The sequence below is a fragment of the Manis javanica genome, chromosome X (assembly GCF_040802235.1).
Source record: "Manis javanica isolate MJ-LG chromosome X, MJ_LKY, whole genome shotgun sequence".
Classification (NCBI taxonomy): Eukaryota; Metazoa; Chordata; class Mammalia; order Pholidota; family Manidae; genus Manis; species Manis javanica.
In genome coordinates this window covers 137023349-137044894 of record NC_133174.1, presented here as the reverse complement: position 1 = coordinate 137044894, position 21546 = coordinate 137023349, and the positions used below count along the sequence as shown (strand labels likewise).

Sequence of the window (21546 nt, the reverse complement as noted above, 5' to 3'; positions counted from 1 at the left end):
TTTTGCACAGGAGAAAAATTAAGGCTCAAAGGTGTTGATTTGCCCAAGGAAGAAGAACCTGGCAGTTACAAATAGGATGGCCTGGAGTGTGAAGAGGCCAGGTGTGAGGTGACCACAAAGTCTAGGCAGGAGCCAAGCGAGAATGACTCCCAGATTTCCAGTTTGGGGATCCCCCGTGAACAGGTCTGCTGCCAACGGAGGGAGGTTGGGAGGGAAGATGATTCTGGTGCAAGGAAGCTGAGTTTGGGACAGCCAGCACATCTTTAGGTGCTGTATTGGGCCTTGGAGGAGAAGTTGAGGCATAGGGTTTGGAGTCACCAACAGATCTGAAAGGAGAAATCTGGGATGAAATCTACAATATGCAACGTGTGACCCGTGGCCACTACGTCCCGAGGCTCAGGGCTTGCTAGAAGAAATCTCCGGAAGGCAGCGCGGGCCAAGGTGCCAGGTGTCTGCGAAGACCTCCCCGCGGGACTCCTGGGCGGCTCGCTCCATCCCCGCAGGCCTGCACGGAGTCAGCGCCCCCGTATGTCAGCCCTGGCTCTTCGTGGCTCCCCAGATTCTCTGCCCCCCGCCGCCTCCGCCGTCGGCCGCGCGGAGACCTAGGGCGGGGACCTGCGGGCGCAGCGAGCCGGGAGGGTAGCGTCACGCGCAGTCCACGGAGCTTCCCAGAGCCGGGGGCGGGACTCGAGACGCATGCGCGGCTGGCGTACGGAAGCCCGAAAGGAGGGGCGAGCCGCGGCGGCTCAGGTTTCTCGGGCGGCGGCGGCGGCGGCGGCGGGGAAGCGGCCGGCGCGGGCACCATGAACCCGCTGTAACGCGCAGGCTGCGCGGCGCGGAGGGCGGGGGGAGGGGGAGGCAGCGGTGAAGCTTTCCGCCATGAACCTGAGGGGCCTCTTCCAGGACTTCAACCCGAGGTGAGGCGACACCGGCTCGGCTCAGGGCTGGCGCCGCGGGCGCGATGCTGCGGCCCCGGGCGTCTGTCCCGAGCCTGCCTGCGGGGCAAGCGGCGCTCCAGGAAAGCAGCTGGTCCCCGGCCCTGGCCCCGGCCCTCCTCCTCCTCCTCGCGCCCCGGCGCCTTCAGCCCCCCAGCCCGCCGCGCCATCTAGAGCGCCGGACGGAGCCCTGCCCTGCCCCGACGGAACCCCGTTCCTGGCCGCCTGCCCCCACTCCTAGCGGTCCCAACTTCCCTCTTTCCGTGGTCTCTTCCCGCACCCCGCTGCGCTACCTCCGCCCAACCCCCACCTGCTCGCCGGCAGGGCCAGTTCTCTTGAACCCAAACCGCTACCTCCCACCCCAGCTGTTCCCTTCAGTTCCTCTCAGATTTTCCTTGGTTGTCTGCCTGTCACTCGCTTTTATGCGTCTTTGTCGAACTTATAACGGAAACATTGTTGAATTCTTGGAGCCGGTGTCAGGGTATGGCAATACCTTACATAATGCCTTTGGGGGTGAACATGACAATTTTCCATACGCGTTTTCTCATCCGTCTTTTATTTGCGGGAAGTAGATATTGCTGTCCTATTTCCCAGATGGGGAATATCCAGTGGACAGTGTGGAGAGAACACTGGCTGAGGAATCACGCATCTGCAGTTGTCCAGGTGTTCTGTGACTCTATTCCCTCCCCGAGGCTGTGAGCACCCTGAAGCACAGACCATCTCCTGCTCATCTCATTATCCCCAGCACCTCCCACCAAGTCTGACACTTAGTAGGCCCTTATAAAATGTTTATGGAACTAAACTGAGCCAAAAGATCTGGATTGGAGACCAGGCCATATGTAACTGGGTGATTGTCTGCTCATCTGAGAAATAAGGAGTTGGCCTAATTGATCTCTGAAGTGTGCTACTCAAATAGGGGAATACATCTTTCCCTTACTTGCTGGTGAGAAGCTGGGCACTCAATAAACCTTTTATATGCTAGGTCCTATGCCAGGTACTTCAGATGCTGGGAGAACCCAGCTTGGGGGTGGAGAAGGGCATAAATAGATGGTTTACAGCACTGTGCAGTATTGGTACTATGGAAGCCCAGTGGAGACCATTATCTAGGTTCTTGTGGGGGACTAAAGGAAGTCTTAGAGGAGAGAGAGAGAGAGTGTGTGTGTGGGGGGGAGTGCAGTCTCCTTAGGGACAATGACATTTAAAGCTACTAGCCATTGTGTCTTTGTAGGTGCTTTTATTCCTCTTGAGTTCATGTTCTAGTCCGGAGTCCCAAAGTCTCGATCACAGTGCAGTCATTATCATTGTTACCTCTGATGGCATTCTGCCTAGAGGAGATTGTTGAGAGCAGGTAAGGGAGAACTAACTGGAGTGCCTTCCACTGCAGCTCCTAGGGGGTCACCAGGCTAGCAGGGTTGGTATTAGAGTTGGACAGCATTATGTGTCTGTTGTTGGGTAAGGGTGATGAAAAAGATAAGTAAAAGCTGAGTTGTTTTGTGTCCTTGGGCCACTCAGTTGTCTGTTTTATCTGTAGAATGAGTATCATCTCTCAGCTCATACTCAAATCATAGTGGTAGGGAAGCCAAATTAATGATGGATTGCAAACTGCTTTACAAAATGAAAGTTCAGAACTATTTTGCAAGGTGACAGATAATTCAGAAGCCCCAAAAAAACTTCCTTGAGTGATGTAACTGGTGAAGACTTGCTAAAGCACAATAGTGCTGCACCGATAACATCCTTAACCATTTTTCCTGGAGCTGCTTTCCCCCCAGAATTGGTATATGAAAATCACAGTGAGATACTAGCCTCTAAACAGATTTATAGTAATCATCAATGTAGGTATCAACAGTATTGAAATCTTTTTATAGGGTGCCATTTTCCTGAGGCAGCATTGAGTCAGTGGGAGTGAGCAATATTACCTTACAATGGTGACTGCTAAGACAATGGCTGGGGAATATTGCCAAGTCTACTTTTTTAGTTGGTGGTGTGTCATGTCTTGTGGGCACACCTAGTTTTTAACATTGTTCTTTAGTCTTGTTCCGTGTTGAGGAGGGCCTCCCAAACAGCTAGAGAGCAAACTGAAGGGTGCAGACAGGAAGATACCTTGTGCCAGGGCCTCAAAAGTTGGTGCCACTGCCTTGCTCCCTGCCTCTAATTCAGAGCCAGTTAACATCTCCCTCCTACCCCAAAACCTTGGCACACACTCTTTGCCAGGAATGTTTCCCTCTCCTCTCTTGTCCTCTCCCCAGATCTAGTTAACTTTTATTTATCCTTGAGATCTCAGCTCACTTGTCATTTGCTGATCGAAGCTTTTCTGATTTCCGTGACCAGGTCCCCTGGTTCCTGTTTGTGCAATCTCTGTAGCATGCTTTACTCCTCTATCATAGCACTTATTTGTACCCTTATATTTGTGTGCTTAGTTGAATTAATACCTGTCTCCCCTACTAAACTATAAGCTCCATGGGGCCTGTGCCATGACTGTCTTCATTATGATATCCTGCATACCTGGCTCAATAAATATTTGTTTAATGAGTGATTCTCCAGAGCCTATAAGAGAAATCTAGAACTGCTTCAGTCAATCACTGCTTTCCTGGTGGTCCACAGCCTGGTTCTCTTTGCTCTCATCCTCTTCTTTCCTTCAGAATTCAGCTGTGCCATTGGAGAGATGGGAAAGACCATGACACTAAGTCAGAGCATTACTGCCTTTACTTTGCAGATTTTGTGTGTCATAGAAATAGTCACTATCATGGTTTGGTGGGTCCCAAGGCATGGGCCAGATCTCTTTTCCAACCTTTTGATCTTGGTGAGATTGAACACACTGCTCTGTTACCAAGGCTCTGGAAAACAGCAGTGACACAAAGTGATTCGCATGTGTTAAGACTCAGATACACATGGCTGCCGTCTGAACCTCTGCCTGTTTCCATCTGACACAGAACTGTTTGATCAAGAACTTCTTTTAATTTGCATAGGTTAAGACTTGCTGAAACAGACCACCTGACCCACCAAGTCCTTCCCGGAATGCCTGAGGGTTCCTAACAGCTAGGGAGCCCAGTTCATTGACTAGGCAAACTATTAGAAATATACAGAATTGGTAGACTGATTCTGAGGTTCCTTGGAGGTGGGAATCTGGGAGTAGGTGGCATTAAGCCAGCACTCTGCCCATACCCAGAGCCTTGGGATTTTCTGCCACCTTTGTGGAGTTGCTGGCTCAGAGACGGCCCTCAGCTTGGTAGCTAGGCAGTGCTTGAAGGCTGTGAGAACTTTTCTAGGCCTTCTGAGTTATCCACAGTGAGGTCCTGGTAGAGTGTGGTGCTTCCCACAGGCAGCTGGGCCTGGGACAAAGGCTGAGGAATGCTGTTCTGGGGCTTCTGTGATATGCGCATGGAGAACTGAGGAGGTCAGTAGCATTTAGAAACTTTCATATGCTGCAACTTCTAAAGCCATTCTGGAGTCTATGTGAGTTATCTTGTCTTTTATTTAAGTCAGGAAAAATGAATGTGGTTGCTGGTAACTGTTAACAAAAGGCAGCTACCTGGCCTTTAACCATCATTTGAAAAGTATTCATTAAATATCTCCTGAGTCCTGCTGTGTGCCAAGAGATCTGCTAGGTGCTCTTAAGTACAAAAATAAATGCTCAAACCAAGCAGAAGAGGCAGAAATGGGAAGAGAAATCAAAGTTCAGCACAGGATGAGGCATTCCAGAGACAGGAACCCAGTGCTGTGGGAACACAAGGGGCAGAGCCACTAATTCTGACTAGAGCATGCAGGGAAGGTTCCATACCTGGTTGTTGAAGGATATAATCATAGGGTTTGTCAGACTGAGGACAGGAAAGGCATCTTAGAAGAGATGAGGTATGCAAAGGCATGGGGTCATGGGGGGCCCTGGTATGTTCAGACAGTGGTGAAAGGTCAGTGTGGTGGGAGCATGGCAAGGGACCCATGTCATGTGATTTAAAGATACTTCTTATGGCGGTAACAATTACTGCAAATAATGTTTACATATTGTTTTTTAAAAAGCATACTCCAGATCCATCACGAGTGTATGTCAGTACTCTTAATGAACCACTTACCACCCAAATGTCTGTTTATCTGTCATTCTGTCATCTCAAACCACCTATAGTAAAGTCTCTTGATTAAACTGAGGTTATCATTAATAATAGCTGTGCTTACAGGGCACCTACCATGTGCCAGGTGCTTTGTATGCATTATCTTGAATCTTTACAGTAACCTGCGAGTTAGATATCAGCCTTGTTTTGCAGTCTCATAAAGAGCTTGTGACTTTACTGAAGTTGCACAGGCAGCAAGGAACCAAGTCACGATTGTAATGCCAGTCCATCTCCTTCTTTTCCTGCATGCCATGCTACTTTGCTAATTTAGTGACAACCCCCCCATGATGCAGTAGGTCCAGTATCCAGAGGGGCCTTCTATTTATGAGTTTTGATTAAACAAAGCAAACCTTATATCTGAGCTTAGACATCCAAATGAGTATTATCCTTCCAAGAAGTTACTCAGGGAAGACATATATATATATATATATATATATATATATATATATATGTCACTGTATACACACACACACACACAAAAAAAAAACATACATATACCTATTCCATTGCTCATACACCTTTGTTACTCATCTGAAATTTCCTTTGGCGTCAGATTATGTCATATAAGGAAATCTGTCTCATAATTAAAAAATAATTATATATTATTTTTTAACCAAAATGGTGCCCCTCATTTGATCACACATCTTATTCACTAAACTTGGCTCTGACTCACTTTTGGCCATTGCCAAAAATCAAGTCCACTTTTGGTGAAGATTTGGCACCACTGAGGATATTCAAAAGAACAGATTGTGGGCTCTCAAGGTGCTTCCAGGAGGAAAGCTCCATAGATGGTTTGAGCAATGAAGTGGAATTAGTGTACTGCCTCCCACGGGGACTGTTAAAAGAAGACAAGCCTCATTTGAATGCATAATTTCTGGTTTTAAAAATATCATTCCCATTACTTGATAATTACACACATGCTTTTCTTGGCTGTGAGTTCTTTGAAGGCCAGGATGTTGAGACATTCAATAAATGTGCTGAACAGGTAGATGTTCAGTACAAGTAGACATGTACCATGAGAGACAGTGGGTTGGAGGAGTTTCAGATGGTTTCCTAGGACTCCGGGAGTTAAACATCTGAATGTCATGCTTGGAGTTTCTAATTGCCTGCCTGATCATAGTGACTACAATTTAAGATGAAAGCCTTGAACTAAACTCTTGAAATAGACTTTATAATTGCTGATTTGCACTTTGTCAGCTATAACCTAATAGAAAAATGGTTGCTAAATGAGGTTGCCACAGATGGCAGCATGAGAGGTGAGACAGAGGTCTCCTCCCAAAACCACATATAATACAAAAATATAGTTAACACAACTAATCTTGAAAGAGCAGCACGGAAGAAGGCTGTGCCAGACTGCATCCACCTGGAGAAAAGAACAGACCTTACAGAACAGGGTAATGCACCAAAGCCGTGATCCAGTGGGACCCAAGCCCTTCCCCCACCCAAGCTCACTGGCAGAAAGAAGAGAAATGGAGCGGAGAGGGGATGGAGGCCTACGACTGCTGAATACCCAGCCCTCGAGATCTCTGGGAGCACGAACCTACATTGTATCATGCTCTGGAGATTAGTGGGGTTGGAAAGCTAAGACAGGTGGAACACTTGGAGAGACTGAGATTCCAGCTGCTTGTGGAAACAGGGATCCACATCTGGCTGCTCTGGGATAAAAGAAAGGCAGGCAGTCTGAGACTGACTTCCTAACAGTAAGAGGGCTGCTAAAGGGGCAAGGATTGCACAGAGCTTGCTGCTCAGGAGAAAAGACAGGTGGAAAAAATTGTCCAGTTGCACTCTGCCCAGTAGGTTGGGAACTTTCAGGAGCTTCAGGTGCTCTATCCCCCTGGCTGGCCGCTCAGCTTTCCAAGGCCCCTAACCACGATATGCAGCAGGCCTCCCAGCCAGCTGGCACAAACTTGCAAACTGGCAGCCGCTTCACTGGCCTTAGGCCAGCCAGAGGGAATCCCCACCTATGGCAGCCACAAACACAAATCATAGAGGTTTACACCTGTGTGCTTGGTCACCTGGTTCTGGCAGTGGAGACAGACACAGCAGCTAGGAAGCAGGAAGCAGCTCTTCCCTCCCTCAAGGCACGAGCACCACTTGCATGCAACCCCCGACATCGCTCCAGGGGCTGAGCAGCACCAGAGAGTACAGCCTGTGGGCACTAGAGAGCACCACCTGTAAATATGAAATGTCAAAGAAACCTTGTTCAAACCAAAATCTCACAAACACCAGAAAGAGGGCCAAGTGAAACTGAACTCATCAATATTCCTGAAAGTGATTTCAAAATAAAAATCATAAACATGGTCATGGAGCTACAGAAAAATATTCGAGAACTCAGGGAGGAACTCAGGAATGACATACAGATGTTGAAGAATTCCGTATCTGAAATGAAACATACAATGAAAGGATTTAAAAGCAGATTAGATGAAGTAGAGGAGACAGTAAATGGAATAGAAATTAGAGAAGAGGAATACAAAGAAGCTGAGGCACAGAGAGAAAAAAGGATGTCTAGGAATGAAAGAATATCGAGAGAACTGTGACCGATCCAAATGGAACAATATTCGCATTACAGGAGTACCAGAAGAAGAAGAGGAGAAAGAAAAAGGGATAGAAAGTGTCTTTGAGGAGTTAATTGCTGAAAACTTCCCCAATCTGGGGAAGGAGCTAGTCTCTCAGGCCATGGAGGTGCACAGATCTCCCAACAAAAGGGACCCAAGGAAGACAACTCCAAGACATATAAGACATATAATAATTAAAATGGCAAAGATCAAGGATAAGACAGACTTTTAAAAGCAGCCAGAGAGAGAAAAAATATCATCTACAAAGGAAACCCATCAGGCTATCATCAGACTTCTCAACAGAAACCTTACAGGCCAGAAGGGAGTGGCATGATATATTTTATGCAGTGAAGCAGAAGAGTCTCGAACCAAGAATACTCTGTCCAGCAAGATTATCATTTAAATTTGAAGGAGGGATTAAACAATTTCTAGATTAGCAGAAGCTGAGAGAATTTACCTCCCCCAAACCATCTCTAAAGTACATTTTGGAGGGACTGCTATAGATGGAAGTGTTCCTAAGGCTAAATAGCTGTCACCAGGGGAATAAAACCACAGCAAAGTAGAACAATTAATTACTAAGCAGATGCAAAATAAAATCAGCTACCCCCAAAGTCAGTCAAGGGATAGAGAAAGAGTACAGAATATGATGCCTAATGTACAAAGAATGGAGGAGGAAGAAAAATGAGGGGAAAAAAAAGAACCTTTAGATTGTGTTTGTAATAACATACTAAGTGAGTTAAATTAGACTGCTAGATAGTAAGGAAGTTACCCTTGAACCTTTGGTAACCAGAAATCTAAAGCTTGCAGTGGCAATAAGCACATACCTATTGATAATCACACTAAATGTAAATGGTCTGAATGCACCAATCAAAAGACATAAGAGTTACTGAATGGATAAAAAAAAGAAGACCCGGAGGAACAACCTAAGACAGGCACAGTCGCAGGGGGGCCATCAGGTGAGAAATCGGGGAACAACAGTGGTGAAGCTTAGAACCTCACCCCCCCCCCCTGTTTTGAGAGAAAGCTTCTGCACCCGTGGATGTTTTATTGCCCTTGTCTAGCTCAGATTATAGTCTACAGACACACACCTGATCATCTACAATTGCTCTCTTACAACACTAAACTATGTTTTCTATCTTTTTCTTGCATCTACCTACCACTTCAGCATTTTATTAAAAATAAAAATAATAATAATAAAGAGAGAAATGTGGGATCCACATATAAATCAAGTATAAAAATCAAACAAATATTCATATTTGACCTGATTGTTTATAGTTCATAATGCGTGATCAAAACCAAAAGTTTCTGTGATGAATGCCCTTGTACTGTTCACCATGTAAGAACTTATTCACTATGTAAGAATTCGTTCACTATGTAAGAACTTGTTCGTTATGCTTCAGAAGATTGGAGACTGATGAGAATTAGGCTTGAGATGGATTAATGATTGTGCATTGAGCATTGACCCCCCTATACAGAATTTTATTGTTGTTAACAACCATTTGACCAATAAATATGAGAGATGCCCTCTAAAAAAAAAAAAGACCATCTATATGCTGCCTACAAGAGACTCACTTCAAACCCAAAGACATACACAGACTGAAAGTAAAGGGATGGAAAAAGATATTTCATGCAACTAATAGGGAGAAAAAAGCAGGTGTTGCACTACTTGTAACAGACAAAATAGACTTCAAAACAAAGAAAGTCACAAGAGATAAGGACATTACATAATGATCAAGGGGTCATTCCAACAAGAGGATATAACTATTATAAATATATATGCACCCAACACAGGAGCACCTACATATGTGAAACAAATACTAACAGAATTAAAGGGGGAAATAGAATGCAGTGTATTCATTTTAGGAGACTTCAACACACCATTCACTCCAAGGGACAGATCAAACAGACAGAAAAATAAGTAAGGAGACTGAGGCACTGAAAAACACATTAGAACAGATGGACGTGACAGACATCTACAGAACACTCCACCGAAAAGCAACAGGATACACATTCTTCTCAAGTGCACATGGAACATTTTTTTGAGAATTGATCATATACTAGGCCACAGAAAGAGCCTCATTAAATTCCAAAAGATTGAAATTGTACCGACCAGCTTCTCAGACCACAAAAGTATGAAACTAGAAATAAAGTACAGAAAGAAAATATAAAAGCCCACAAACACATGGATGCTTAACAACAAGTTCCTAAATAATCAATGGATCAATGACCAAATAAAAATAGAAATCAAGCAATATATGGAGACAAATGACAATAACTCAGCACTGCAAAATCTGCGGGATGTAGCGAAGGCTGTGCTAAGAGGCAAGTGTATTGCAATACAGGCCTACCTCAGGAAAGAAGAACAATCCCCTATGAACAGTCTAAACTCACAATTAACGAAACTAGAAAAAGAAGAACAAATGAGGCCCAAAGTCAGTAGAAGGAGGGACATAATAAAGATTAGAGCAGAAATAAATAAAATCAAGAAGAATAAAACAGTAGAAAGAATCAATGAAAGCAGGAGCTGGTTCTTTGAGAAAATAAACAAGATAGATAAACCCCTAGCCAGACTTATCAAGAATAAAAGAGAGTCTACACACATAAACAGAATCAGAAATGAGAAAGGAAAAGTCACTATGGACACTACAGAAATACAAAGAATTAATAAAGAATATGCTAACAAACTGGATAACCTAGAAGAAATGGAAAACTTTCTAGAAAAATACAACCTTCCAAGGCTGACCCAGGAAGAAACAGAAAATCTGAACAGATCAATTACCAGCAAGGAAATTGAACTGGTAATCAAAAAACTACCTAAGAACAAAACTCCTGAACAAGATGGTTTCACCACTGATTGTTATCAAACATTTAGTGAAGACCTAATACCCATCCGCCTTAAAGTTCTCCAAAAAGTGGAAGAGGAGGGAATACTTCCAAACTCATTTATGAGGCCAGCATCACTCTAATACCAAAACCAGGCAAAGACATCACAAAAAAAGAAAATTACAAGCCAATATCCCTGATGAACATAGATGCAAAAATACTCAACAAAATATTAGCAAAATGAATTAAAAAATACATCAAAAAGATCAGCCATCATGATCAAGTAGGATTTATTGCAGAGATGCAAGGATGATACAATATTTGAAAAGACATGAATATCATCCAACACATCAACAAAGAGAAGGACAAAAACCACATGATCATCTCCATAGGTGCTGAAAAAACATTTGGCAAAATTCAACATCCATTCATGATAAAAACTCTAAACAAAATGGGTATAGAGGGCAAGTACCTCAACATAATAAAGGCCATATATGACAAACCCACAGCCAACATCATACTTAATGGTGAGAAACTGAAAGCTTTACCCCTAAGATCGGGAACAAGACAGGGATGCCCACTCTCCCCACTTGTATTGAACATGGTTCTGGAGGTCCTAGCCATGGCAATCAGACAACACAAAGAAATAAAAGGCATCCAGATTGGTAAGGAAGAAGTTAAACTGTCCTTGTTTGTAGATGATATGATATTGTACATAAAAAACCCTAAAGAATCCACTCCAAATCCACTAGAACTAATATCAGAAGTCAGCAAAGTTGCAGGATACAAAATTAATACACAGAAATCTGTTGCATTCCTATACACTAATGATGAACTAGCAGAAAGAGAAATCAGGAAAACAATTCCATTCACAATTGCGTCAATAAGAATAAAATGCCCAGGAATAAACCTAATGATGAAAGTGAAACACATACACCCTGGAAACTACAAGACACTCATGAGAGAAATTAAAGAAGACTCCAATAAATGGAAATACATCCCATGCTCATGGATAGGAAGAATTAATATCGTCAAAATGGCCATCCTGCCTAAAGCAATCTACAGTTGATGCAATCCCTATCAAAATACCAAATGCATTCTTCAATGAACTACAACAAATAATTCCAAAATTCGTAAGTAACTACAAAAGACCCTGAATAGCCAAAGCAATTCTGAGCAGGAAGAGTAAAGCTGGGGGGATTATGCTCCCTGACTTCAAGCTCTACTACAAAGTCACAGTAATCAAGACAATTTGGTAGTGGCACAAGAACAGAGCCACAGACCAGTGGAACAGAATAGAGAGTTCAGATATTAACCCAAGCATTTATGGTCAATTAATATATGATAAAGTAGCCATGGATATACAATGGGGAAATGACAGCCTCTTCAACAACTGGCGTTGGCAAAACTGGACAGCTACATGCAAGAGAATGAAACTGGATTATTGTCTAACCCCATATACAAAATAAACTTGAAATGGATCAAAGATCTGAATGTAAGTGATGAAACCATAAAACTCTTAGAAGACAACATAGGCAAACATCTGAATATAAGCATGAGCAACTTTTTCCTGAATCCATCTCCTTGGGCAAGGGAAACAAGCAAAAATGAACAAATGGTGCTACATCAAGCTAAAAACTTTTGTACAGCAAAGGGCACCATCAGTAGAACAAAAAGGCATCTTACAGTATGGGAGAATATATTGTAAATGACATATCCAACAAGGGGTTAACATCCAAAATATATAAAGGACTCACATGCCTCAACACCCAAAAAGAAAATAACCCTATTAAAAAATGGGCTGAGGATATGAACAGACAATTCTCCAAAGAAGAAATTTAGATGGCCAACAGGCACATGAAAAGATGCTACACATCGCTAATTATCGGGGAAATGCAAATTAATACCACAATGAGAAATCACCTCACACCAGTTAGGATGGCCAACATCCAAAAGACTAGGAAAAACAAATGCTGGTGAGGATGTTGAGAAAGGCAAACCCTCCTACACTGCTGGTGAGAATGTAAACTAGTTCAGCCATTGTGGAAAGCAATATGGAGGTTCCTCAAAAACTAAAAATAGAAATACCATTTGATCCAGGAATTCCACTCCTAGTAATTTACCCTAAGAATGCAGGAGCCCAGTTTCAAAAAGATATATGCACCCCTATGTTTATTGCAGCACCATTTACAATAGGCAAGAATTGGAAGCAACCTAAGTGTCCATCAGTAGATGAATGGATAAAGAAGAGGTGGTACATAGTGGTACATATACACAATGGAATACTATTCAGCCATAAGAAAGAAACAAATCCTACCATTTGCAACAACATGGATGGAGCTGGAGATATTATGCTCAGTGAAATAAGCCAGGCAGATAAAGACAAGTACTGAATGATTTCCCTCATTTGTGTAGTATAACAATGAAGCAAAACTGAAGGAACAAAACAGCAGTAGACTCACAGACTCCATTGAGGGACTAGCGGTTACCAAAGGGTAGGGGTGGGAGAGGGAGGGTGGGGAGGAAAGGAGAAGGGGATTGAGCGGTATTATGATTGGCACACACATGGTGTTTGGTTGGTCACAGGGAAGAGAGTGTAGCACAGAGAAAACAAGTAGTGACTCTGGTATTTTACTATGCTGATGGAGTGACTGCAGTGGGGTATGGGTGGGGAGTCAATAGTATGGGTGAGTGTAGTAACCACATTGTTTTTCATGGGAAACCTTCATTAGAGTGTATATCAATGATACCTTATTCAATCAATCAGTGGAAAGGAAAAAATATATAATAAAACAAAACTTGAGTTTCCCAGTATATCAAAAGACTCTTTTCCAGAAGACAAAATTTAAATGGCTAAAAAACTTTGGAAAAATGACCAACCTTATTATTAGTTGGAAATAAAAACAACAAAAAGTTACCAATTTTACCCCATAAGTATGACAAAATATTGCCAAGGGGAGGGCCTCAAGAGTACAAGGGAATTTTTCTCCAGTTAAATTCACATCCAAAGGGATGAATTAACTCACAAGTATCTATGTACATGGATAAATCTTAAAAACATAGACTGGAGTGGGAGAAAAAAGCAAGCTACAAAGTGATGCAGAGATTATGCACAATTTGTGAAATGCAAAATGGCAATATTTTATATTTCCAATAGATAAATGCATATACATAAAAGCATTTTCTTTTTAAGAATTAGGAGTATTGTCACAAAACTGAAACAAGACTTCAAGGAAATAGGAAGGAGTGTTGGGATCGGGGTAGGGCATAGAGAACTCTTAAGGTTTATCTGTATTGTTTTCATTTTCAGTTAAAATAATAAGACTATATTCATTTTTTAAAAGTGAGATTGTTACAACTTTTCTCTTTTGTAATATTAATAGTAGCTAAAATAGGTAAAATTGATCATTTACACAAGGCTTTCACATCCCTTATCTTAATGGATGGATATATGAGCAACCTGATGTCAGGAGACAGGTGTAGCAAGAGTGTGACCCATTCCCATTGCACAGCTGGTAGACAGCAAGCTTCCTGTAGGCCTAGGCTCTTTCCAGTCCTTGAGAGTGATTTGGCTTTATTTAGTTTTTGTGCTCTCTTATATCTACTCGTTGGATGCTCTTAAACATTCTTCACGTTAATAAAACCATTTAAAATCACCACTAAAAGACTTGAAATTTTGTCAGTAAGGTTCTGCTAGTATAAGAGGTGTCAGCAGTTTGGGAGAGTATCAGTTAGCAGTTTGTCAATTGGAACATTTCTCTGAAGTTGTAGACAGGGAGGCACCCACAGAGATATGTCACTCAGAGCATGAGCGTGTGTGTGTGTGTGTGTGTGTGCATACATATGTTTCTGCTCCAGTTAAGCCAGCAGCATTCACTGGAGAAAACTGATGGGTCTAGAAAGAGTCTAGTGTATTCTTTTGATATGCAGAAAACTAGACACTAGAACTTCTATATTCACAGAGTCATTTCTGACCTAGTGTCTTGCCGATGGATTTCAGCCTCGGGTAAGTTCTCTATGGATACAGTGTGACCAAAGAAATGACAGTAGAATGTTCTTGTGGTGAAGAGGTTTATTACCTGGCTTGTCCTCCCGGTGGTAGGTCCAGCACTAGCGTCTCTGCCTCCACCCAGAGCACTGGGTCTAGCTCTCTATATAGTGCAATAATAGCTTATTGCCTATGGGTGTGGAAGCAGTAGCCTAGCAACAGGCCAGTTACATCATCAAGTGGTTTAAGATCAGTGAGGATCCTGGCCATAGGAACTCCAACTTCCCCACACCTAGGTATATTCCCTCCCTCCCTAAATCCCTTTCCTTCCCCGAAAAGTGGAGAGAGGGAGTTCAAGCCCCAAGGAGCTCCCATACATTTCAGAGAGAATACTAGCTGTGTAGTTTGGCCCATGTGATACTACTTAGTGATTGTGTACTTGTGTGGATAAAGTGAAGGTTCCTGTGGCCAGGGTTCTCACCTGGCCCTGGTTGACTTGCTCACTACACGTGTGTGGGCAACATGTTGTTATTGATGTATATAAAGAGCTCTGCCCAGTGCTCTGTGCAACATGGTGACATGGCTGTACAGCTGAATGGCTGCAGGAGAGCAGAGACAGAGGGGTGGCAGCGCCGAGGACAGAGACTGAGATGGCTGCGGCGGCAGAGGGGCCCAGAAGGCAGAGACCGGCTTGCTGCATGCAGACTCGCTCTGAGTGGACAGGATTCTAGTGATTGACCTGCCACTGTGGAAATAAAGTTGGGTATAACCCTTTCACCCCAAGAAAGTTCCATTGTCATTCCTCGGTCTCATTGAATCAATCCATAGTGAACTTGCCCAGGGCTTGAAACCCATTGGCAAGACAACTGGCATTACAGGTTGAGATGAGAGTGGAATAAATCCACTTTAAAGGTATAATTGGAAAAGTGAAATTTAGGAAATAGTGTTTGATACCAGAATGTCCAGTGGAACCTCCGTTTGCTGGTTTGTGGAGAATTGAGCAAAGTCTGTTTTTTATTTGGATTCTGGTCTGAATGCTTCTTGAAAAGTAGCTCAACATAGCTTAGGGTTTGACTGTGACTTTTTCAAAAAATAAATGCTCTTATCACTGTTTTATTGCTGCATCATATTCTCTTCTTGTCAATCAGGGTTAGAATTTCCTATATGATATTAAATCATCTTTTTTTTACTTGACTCTCAGATGTACTGGTACAGTTGAGGTATTATTCCTTCTTTCCTCACTTAAAAATGTGTATAAATTACATCCTTTAAAATTTTTTATTTTAATTTGTTCTATTTCTCTTTATTTGGTTTTTACAAACAATTTTGTAGTTTGCTCATTTTTTTTCAAAGAACCAGCTGTTAATATTACTTATGAATTCTGTTTTTGTATCTATATTTATTTTAGTTTTATTATTTTGATATTTTGGCTCTTTTGAGTCCCTCCCCCCTCCCCAGAATTTCTTAGAAGCTCAGTTCAAGAGTGTTCCTTCTGCCTCTTGTTTTCTTTTCTTTTTTGCTTTGATTTACACTTTTGGAGTGGATACATTTCTCTGAGTTTTGCTTTGGCAGTAGCCCAGCTGTTTTGATGTTTCCATTGTATTTTAGTGGTATTTAAAATACTCTGTAATAGTATTCTGTTTCATCCTTGATTTAGTCATTATTTAAGGAAATAAACTAACATTTATTAAGTGTCAACCTGCTGAGCACTGAGCTCTGCAGTAAGTGCTTCCAGTAGATTATTTAACCTTTACTTCAGCACTGCCTGGTAGAAGTAGTAGTATCTGCATTTCGCTCATGAAGAACCTGCGGCTCAAAGTTGCACAAATAAACCCTTAAACTCTGCTACGCTGGTTATCAAGTGAATAATGCTAAATGTCTGTATGGTTAGGCAATTTTCAGTCTCTTTGAACAGTTTATTATGAATTGTGTAGAATTTCTGCCTCTACTCTCTACCATTTACAATCTACCTTAAACACTCTTCTCTACCTTCTGCCACTCTTTTGCTCAGAAAACTCTTCCGTGGCTCCCTATTGCCTATCAGTAAATTCCAAGGGCTTTTCCTGGATATTCAAATCCTTCTGCCTTCTTACCCTGACCTAATTTTCCCTTATGTCCTCCAGTGCCTTTTCTCCTTTCTGCCAGTGACGCTCCAGTGCAGTGTCTCCCCAGCGCACTATACTCCAAGATTTACAGAATATACTCTATGTATTCTAGTCTCCTGGGATATAAAAAACTGTCTCATATTTTAAGAAATCTTATCCCCTTTGTCTGGAATTCCGTGCCCCAATCTACTGCCTTAATCCCACCTTCCCTCACAACTGTCCCATGGAAATTAATCTTCCATGTCCCAGTTGACCATTCCTGTCGTTCCTCTTAGCCTTTAAGCACCTTCAGGACAGTGACTGTTTCTTTCTCATCTTTATATATCCCACACATTGCAGGCACGCGGTGTTTAAAATTTTAAATTAGATTGGTGTGTATTGTGTATTAGTGTCCCTAATCTTTCGTTCCCCTCTGGAAAAATCCGTGTGCATGTAACGAAAGCATAACTTTTTGTCCCGTTGCTTAGTTCTCTCAGTAGAACCATGCTATTTTCATCTACTCTGCTGTTCATTTCTGTCGTTTCCTTAGGAACTTTGTCTGCTTTATCTGTCATGATTTAATAGTAGCATGTAGAAGCCCACAATGAAAATGTCTCTGCATGTTCTTAAAAGAAAGTTGAAAAAAAAGTAAATGTCAGATTATTTCCATGTTCTGTGGCCATGTTAAGTTTTTATTATTTAGATTTTCCTTATTAGTCATTTTAGTATTTTAATAAATTTTGCTTTGAAATCTAATTTATCAAGGTACTGTACTAATAAACTGCTTCTCTTGTCCTTACCCAGGCATGATAAACCTTTGCCATCTCCTTTCTTGTAGTTTGTTTGTCTTTTGACATTGGTTGCAAGTAGTGCAAGTAGCTAATTAAAGTGGAATTAAGGTTGCTAATCAGCTGATCTGAAAATAGGGCAATTATTGTGGCTGACCTGTGACAGGTCTTAAATGTGCAAGAAGGCAGAAGAAGTTGTCAGAGTTGAGTGCATGTGAGGAGGACTGAACTCCCCAATGCTGGCTTTTAAACTGGAGCAAGGGGCCATGAGCCAAGGAAGCCACAAGATAGTAAAACAGAGAAACAGTCTTTCCTATAGCCTCCAGAAGGATCACAGCCCTGGTGACAGCTTAACTTTAGCCCAGTAAGACCCATTTCAGACTTTTGATGTCCAAAACTGTGAAGATAATAAGTTTGTGCTTTCTAAGCCACTTGGTTGGTGGTAATTTTGTATGGCAGCAGTAGAAAACTAATACAAGGACATTTCATCTATTTATATTTTTTAACCCCAATATTTAACTTCAGAATTGTATTTTTGTACTATTATTTTTCTTCTAGTAAGTTCATCTTGTTTCTGTTTTTCATTCTTCATGTAATAGACCCAGAACTCTTAATTTCCCTTTAAATTATGTCAAAAATTGTTAAGTAATCACTTCCCCAACATTATAAACATTTTGGTACTTCTATTTTCATTATATCCACTACTCTTTTCTTCTATTAAATAAGAAAACACTCTTAAGGAAGATAATGAAGTCAACCTACAAGGTTTACTTTCCCCCACCTCATTTATTTTTTTATTTGAAACTCCTTTAGAAAAATTTTACCTCTACGTATCGTTTAATTTACCTTTGAATACTATGTTTATTATGGTCCTTGCATTTGTTAGTGTTCCAGTCTACTTAATTCTTTTGAATATTCTGTCTGTTTTCAGGTCCATTGTTTCTGGTAATGATACGTGTAAGCCATGGGTTTTGGTTGATAAATTGATTCTGATTTCCTGGATTTTGCAATACCCCCCTGTGCTTTCAAAGGCAAAAAGTGGTCTCAGCTGGTAACTTTCTCTCTTGAGGGTGATCACTCCATTTCTATTAGCTTGTGAACTTCCTTCAAGCTTTACTTCTCCAGTGTCTATGCATGAAGCCATTCATATGTTGGCCTCTGTCACTGGTAGCTTTTTCATTGTAGCAGCTTGTAAAGGCCTCTCTTTGTTTTTGAACATTAATAGTCATAACTAAGATGTGTCTAATCCAGTGCAGCGGTTATCAAACCATTTTTCACAGAACCCTGGGTGGCCTTGAGAACCTTTCCAGGGGTCATCAAGGTCACAACTATTTTCATAATAATACTAAGATGCTCTTTACCTCTTTCTCTGGGTTGACATTTGCAGTGATGGTACAAAAGCAGTGTTGGGTGAACTGCTGGCACCTGAGCACAAATCAAGCTAGTGACATGAAACTGTGCTGGTAGTCATTGGCTTCTTCACCATAATGTGCCTGCAGTTACAAAATAAAAAAGCCAGCTTCACTTTAGAATGTCCTTGATAAAGCAGAAAAAAATAACAGTCTCATTAAATCTTGACCCTTGAATACACATTTGTTTTAATATTCTGTGTGACAAAATAGGAAGAATGCATACAGGCCATCTGCTGTATAGAGAAGTACAGTGGTTGACTCCAGGAAAAGCACTTCTGTACCTGAATTGCAAGCTGCTTTTTTCATGGAACACCACTTTTACCTAGAAGGACAACTAACCGACAAGACTGTGGCTATTTGTATCAGGGTATTTGGCAGACATTTTCTCAAAAACACAAGTAAACCTGTAACTTCAAGGAAAACAACTGATGGTGTTTTTTGCAAATGGTAAAATTTGAGCTTTCAAGAGATCAGAATTTTTGAAAAGTTGTATCCACAACTGTAAGCTTGATAGCCTCCCAACACTTAAACTATTTCTGATGAAGTAGATTATGACAATAACTAATGTGATTTTTTTTGCTATTGTATACTGAAATGGGTCAACATTTGAAAGATCTTCATTGCTCAGTGAAATAATATTTTCCAGCTGACCTACATGGTATTATAATCATGCAGTGATAAAAGATTCATTCAAAGCGCAAGAGAGACCAATGGATTTTAATGTAACAGATGACCAAAAATTCATTGATAGGGCCTCAGATTCCACATCATAGTTAACCTTCAAGAAGCTACCACTTGTTGAGTGTTGGTGTCCTATCAAAGAAGAATATCCACCATTGTCTGTAAAAGCTATTAAAATTCTCCTGTTTTTCTTTTCTAACTACATATCTCTGTAAGGCCAGATTTTCTTCATATGCTTGAACCAAAACAACATTGATTACAACAGAATGAATGCAGGTACAGATATTGTATTGAGGTGTCTTCTATGAAGTCAGACAGTTAAAAAATTTGCAAAACTAAAAACAATATTGGAAAGCAGTTTTTAAATTAAAATTAGGTTAATATATAGTGTTTATTATTTTTAATGAATTAAAAGTATTTTAAAAATAAGTTTTAAAATTTGATACAGTAAATAACAATAGGTATAACCCATAAAAACAAAGCTCTTTGGAGTCCTCAGTAATTTTTCAGAGAGAAAAGGAGTCCTACAAAAAATTTTGAGAACCACTAATTTAGTGCTTTACATAAAACACTTTTTAAAATTCATTATCTTATATTCACAGCCACCTTATGTGATACATATTACCCTGATTTTATAGATGGTAATATTATGACACAAAAAGACTATATAAATATGTATATATATTTTTTCTAGTTAGCAGCCTCTCCAAATCTGATAATCTTCCCACTTGGAAGTTGGCGTCTGAGTTGAATTTTGTAGTTCCCATCTCCTTACAACCTCCCCCCTTTTTTCCAATTGAAGTTTCTTACGTTGTTTCCTATAATAAAGCAGTTCATGCATCTTGCAAAAGAATTCAGTCATAAGCAAAAGGGTGTAAAGACTTTCCTTAATCTTCCCTGCTGGACATCACTGTTTATTCTCAGTGTATATCTATCCATATGGTTTTCCAAGAGTGTTAAATTATCAGTATAGTCAGTATTGTATGGTACTCAATAAAAAGGACTTTGGAGCCAAATAGTTCTTAGTTTGAATTCCAACTCTGTGAGCTGCTGGCTGCTTGGACAAATTATTTAGCAAGTAAGCCTTTACTCCTCATCTGTAAAATGGGAATCATGAAAGTGCCTCTTTCATGGGGTTGCTGTGAGACTTATGTGAGATAATGCATGAGAAACAGCATGGTACCTGGCATGCCGAAAACATCCAGTAAATATTAGCTGTTGATATGGTTGTGTGTATGTATAGATAGATCAATAGATATACCAGGTTTGTTGAAGTATATTTTACATACAATAAAATTTAGCCTGTTTTAGTGTGCAGTCCTATGAGTTTTCATGAATCTATATCCTTGTGTAACCACCACCCAAAGATACAGATATAGAACAGGTCAGTCAATCAAAAAAACTCCCATGTGTCCCTTTGTAGTAAGCTTTCCCCCAGCACAGCCACTGGTAACCACACTGATCTGTTTTCTGTATCTATACTTCTGCCTTTTCCGGAATGTCAAATAAATGGAATCGTATAGTATGTTGTGTTTTCAGTCTGAGTTATTTTACTTAGTATAGTGTTATTTGAAGTTCATCCTTGTTGTTATATGCATACCTAGTTTGTTCCTTTTTACTGCTGATTAGTATTCTATTGAATGGATATACCACATGGATCTTAACCATTCACCAGTTTATGGACATTTGGGTTGTTTCCAGTGGCTATTATAAATAAACATGCATCGAACATTGAAATACAAATCTTTGTACGTATACATACATTTTCCTTTTTTCTTGAGTAAATACCTAGGCATGTAGTTGCTGGGCCGTGGAGTAAGTATATACTAAACTTTGTAAGAAAGTGCCAAAGTGAAGTGTTTTATAAAGTGACTGTACTCTTTTGCATTCCCACCAGCAATATATGGGGGTTCCAGTTCTTCCATATCCTTAGCCACAATTGTTGTAGTTGATCATGTTAATTTTAGCCATCAGGGTATGTAGTTTTACCTCAGTATTGTTTTAATTTGCATTTTCTTAATGTCTGAAAATATGGAGTATCTTTTCATGTGCTTGTTTGCCTCTTGTGCAACTTATTTGATGAAGTGCCTGGGGTTTCTTTTGCCATTTTAAATTGGATCATTTCTTATTTTTTAGTTATAAAAGTCCTTTATACGTAGTGGATACAGGTACTTTGT

The 21546-nt window shown here is 40.9% G+C and overlaps 1 protein-coding gene across 3 annotated transcripts in view; it reads left to right on the top strand.

Moving 5' to 3' along the window:
- Positions 1-748: 748 nt before the first annotated feature.
- TMEM185A (transmembrane protein 185A) overlaps positions 749-21546 on the top strand; it is a 43135-nt gene continuing 22337 nt past the window's right edge. Inside the window, exon 1 of one of the 3 annotated variants that reach the window (XM_017668391.3) lies at positions 749-917. In XM_017668391.3, coding sequence (XP_017523880.1) covers positions 880-917 — 38 coding nt within the window. In that variant the 5' untranslated portion in view covers positions 749-879. The remainder of the gene's footprint in view (positions 918-21546) is intronic. The other 2 variants (XM_073228013.1, XM_017668393.3) reach the window with 2 other exon arrangements.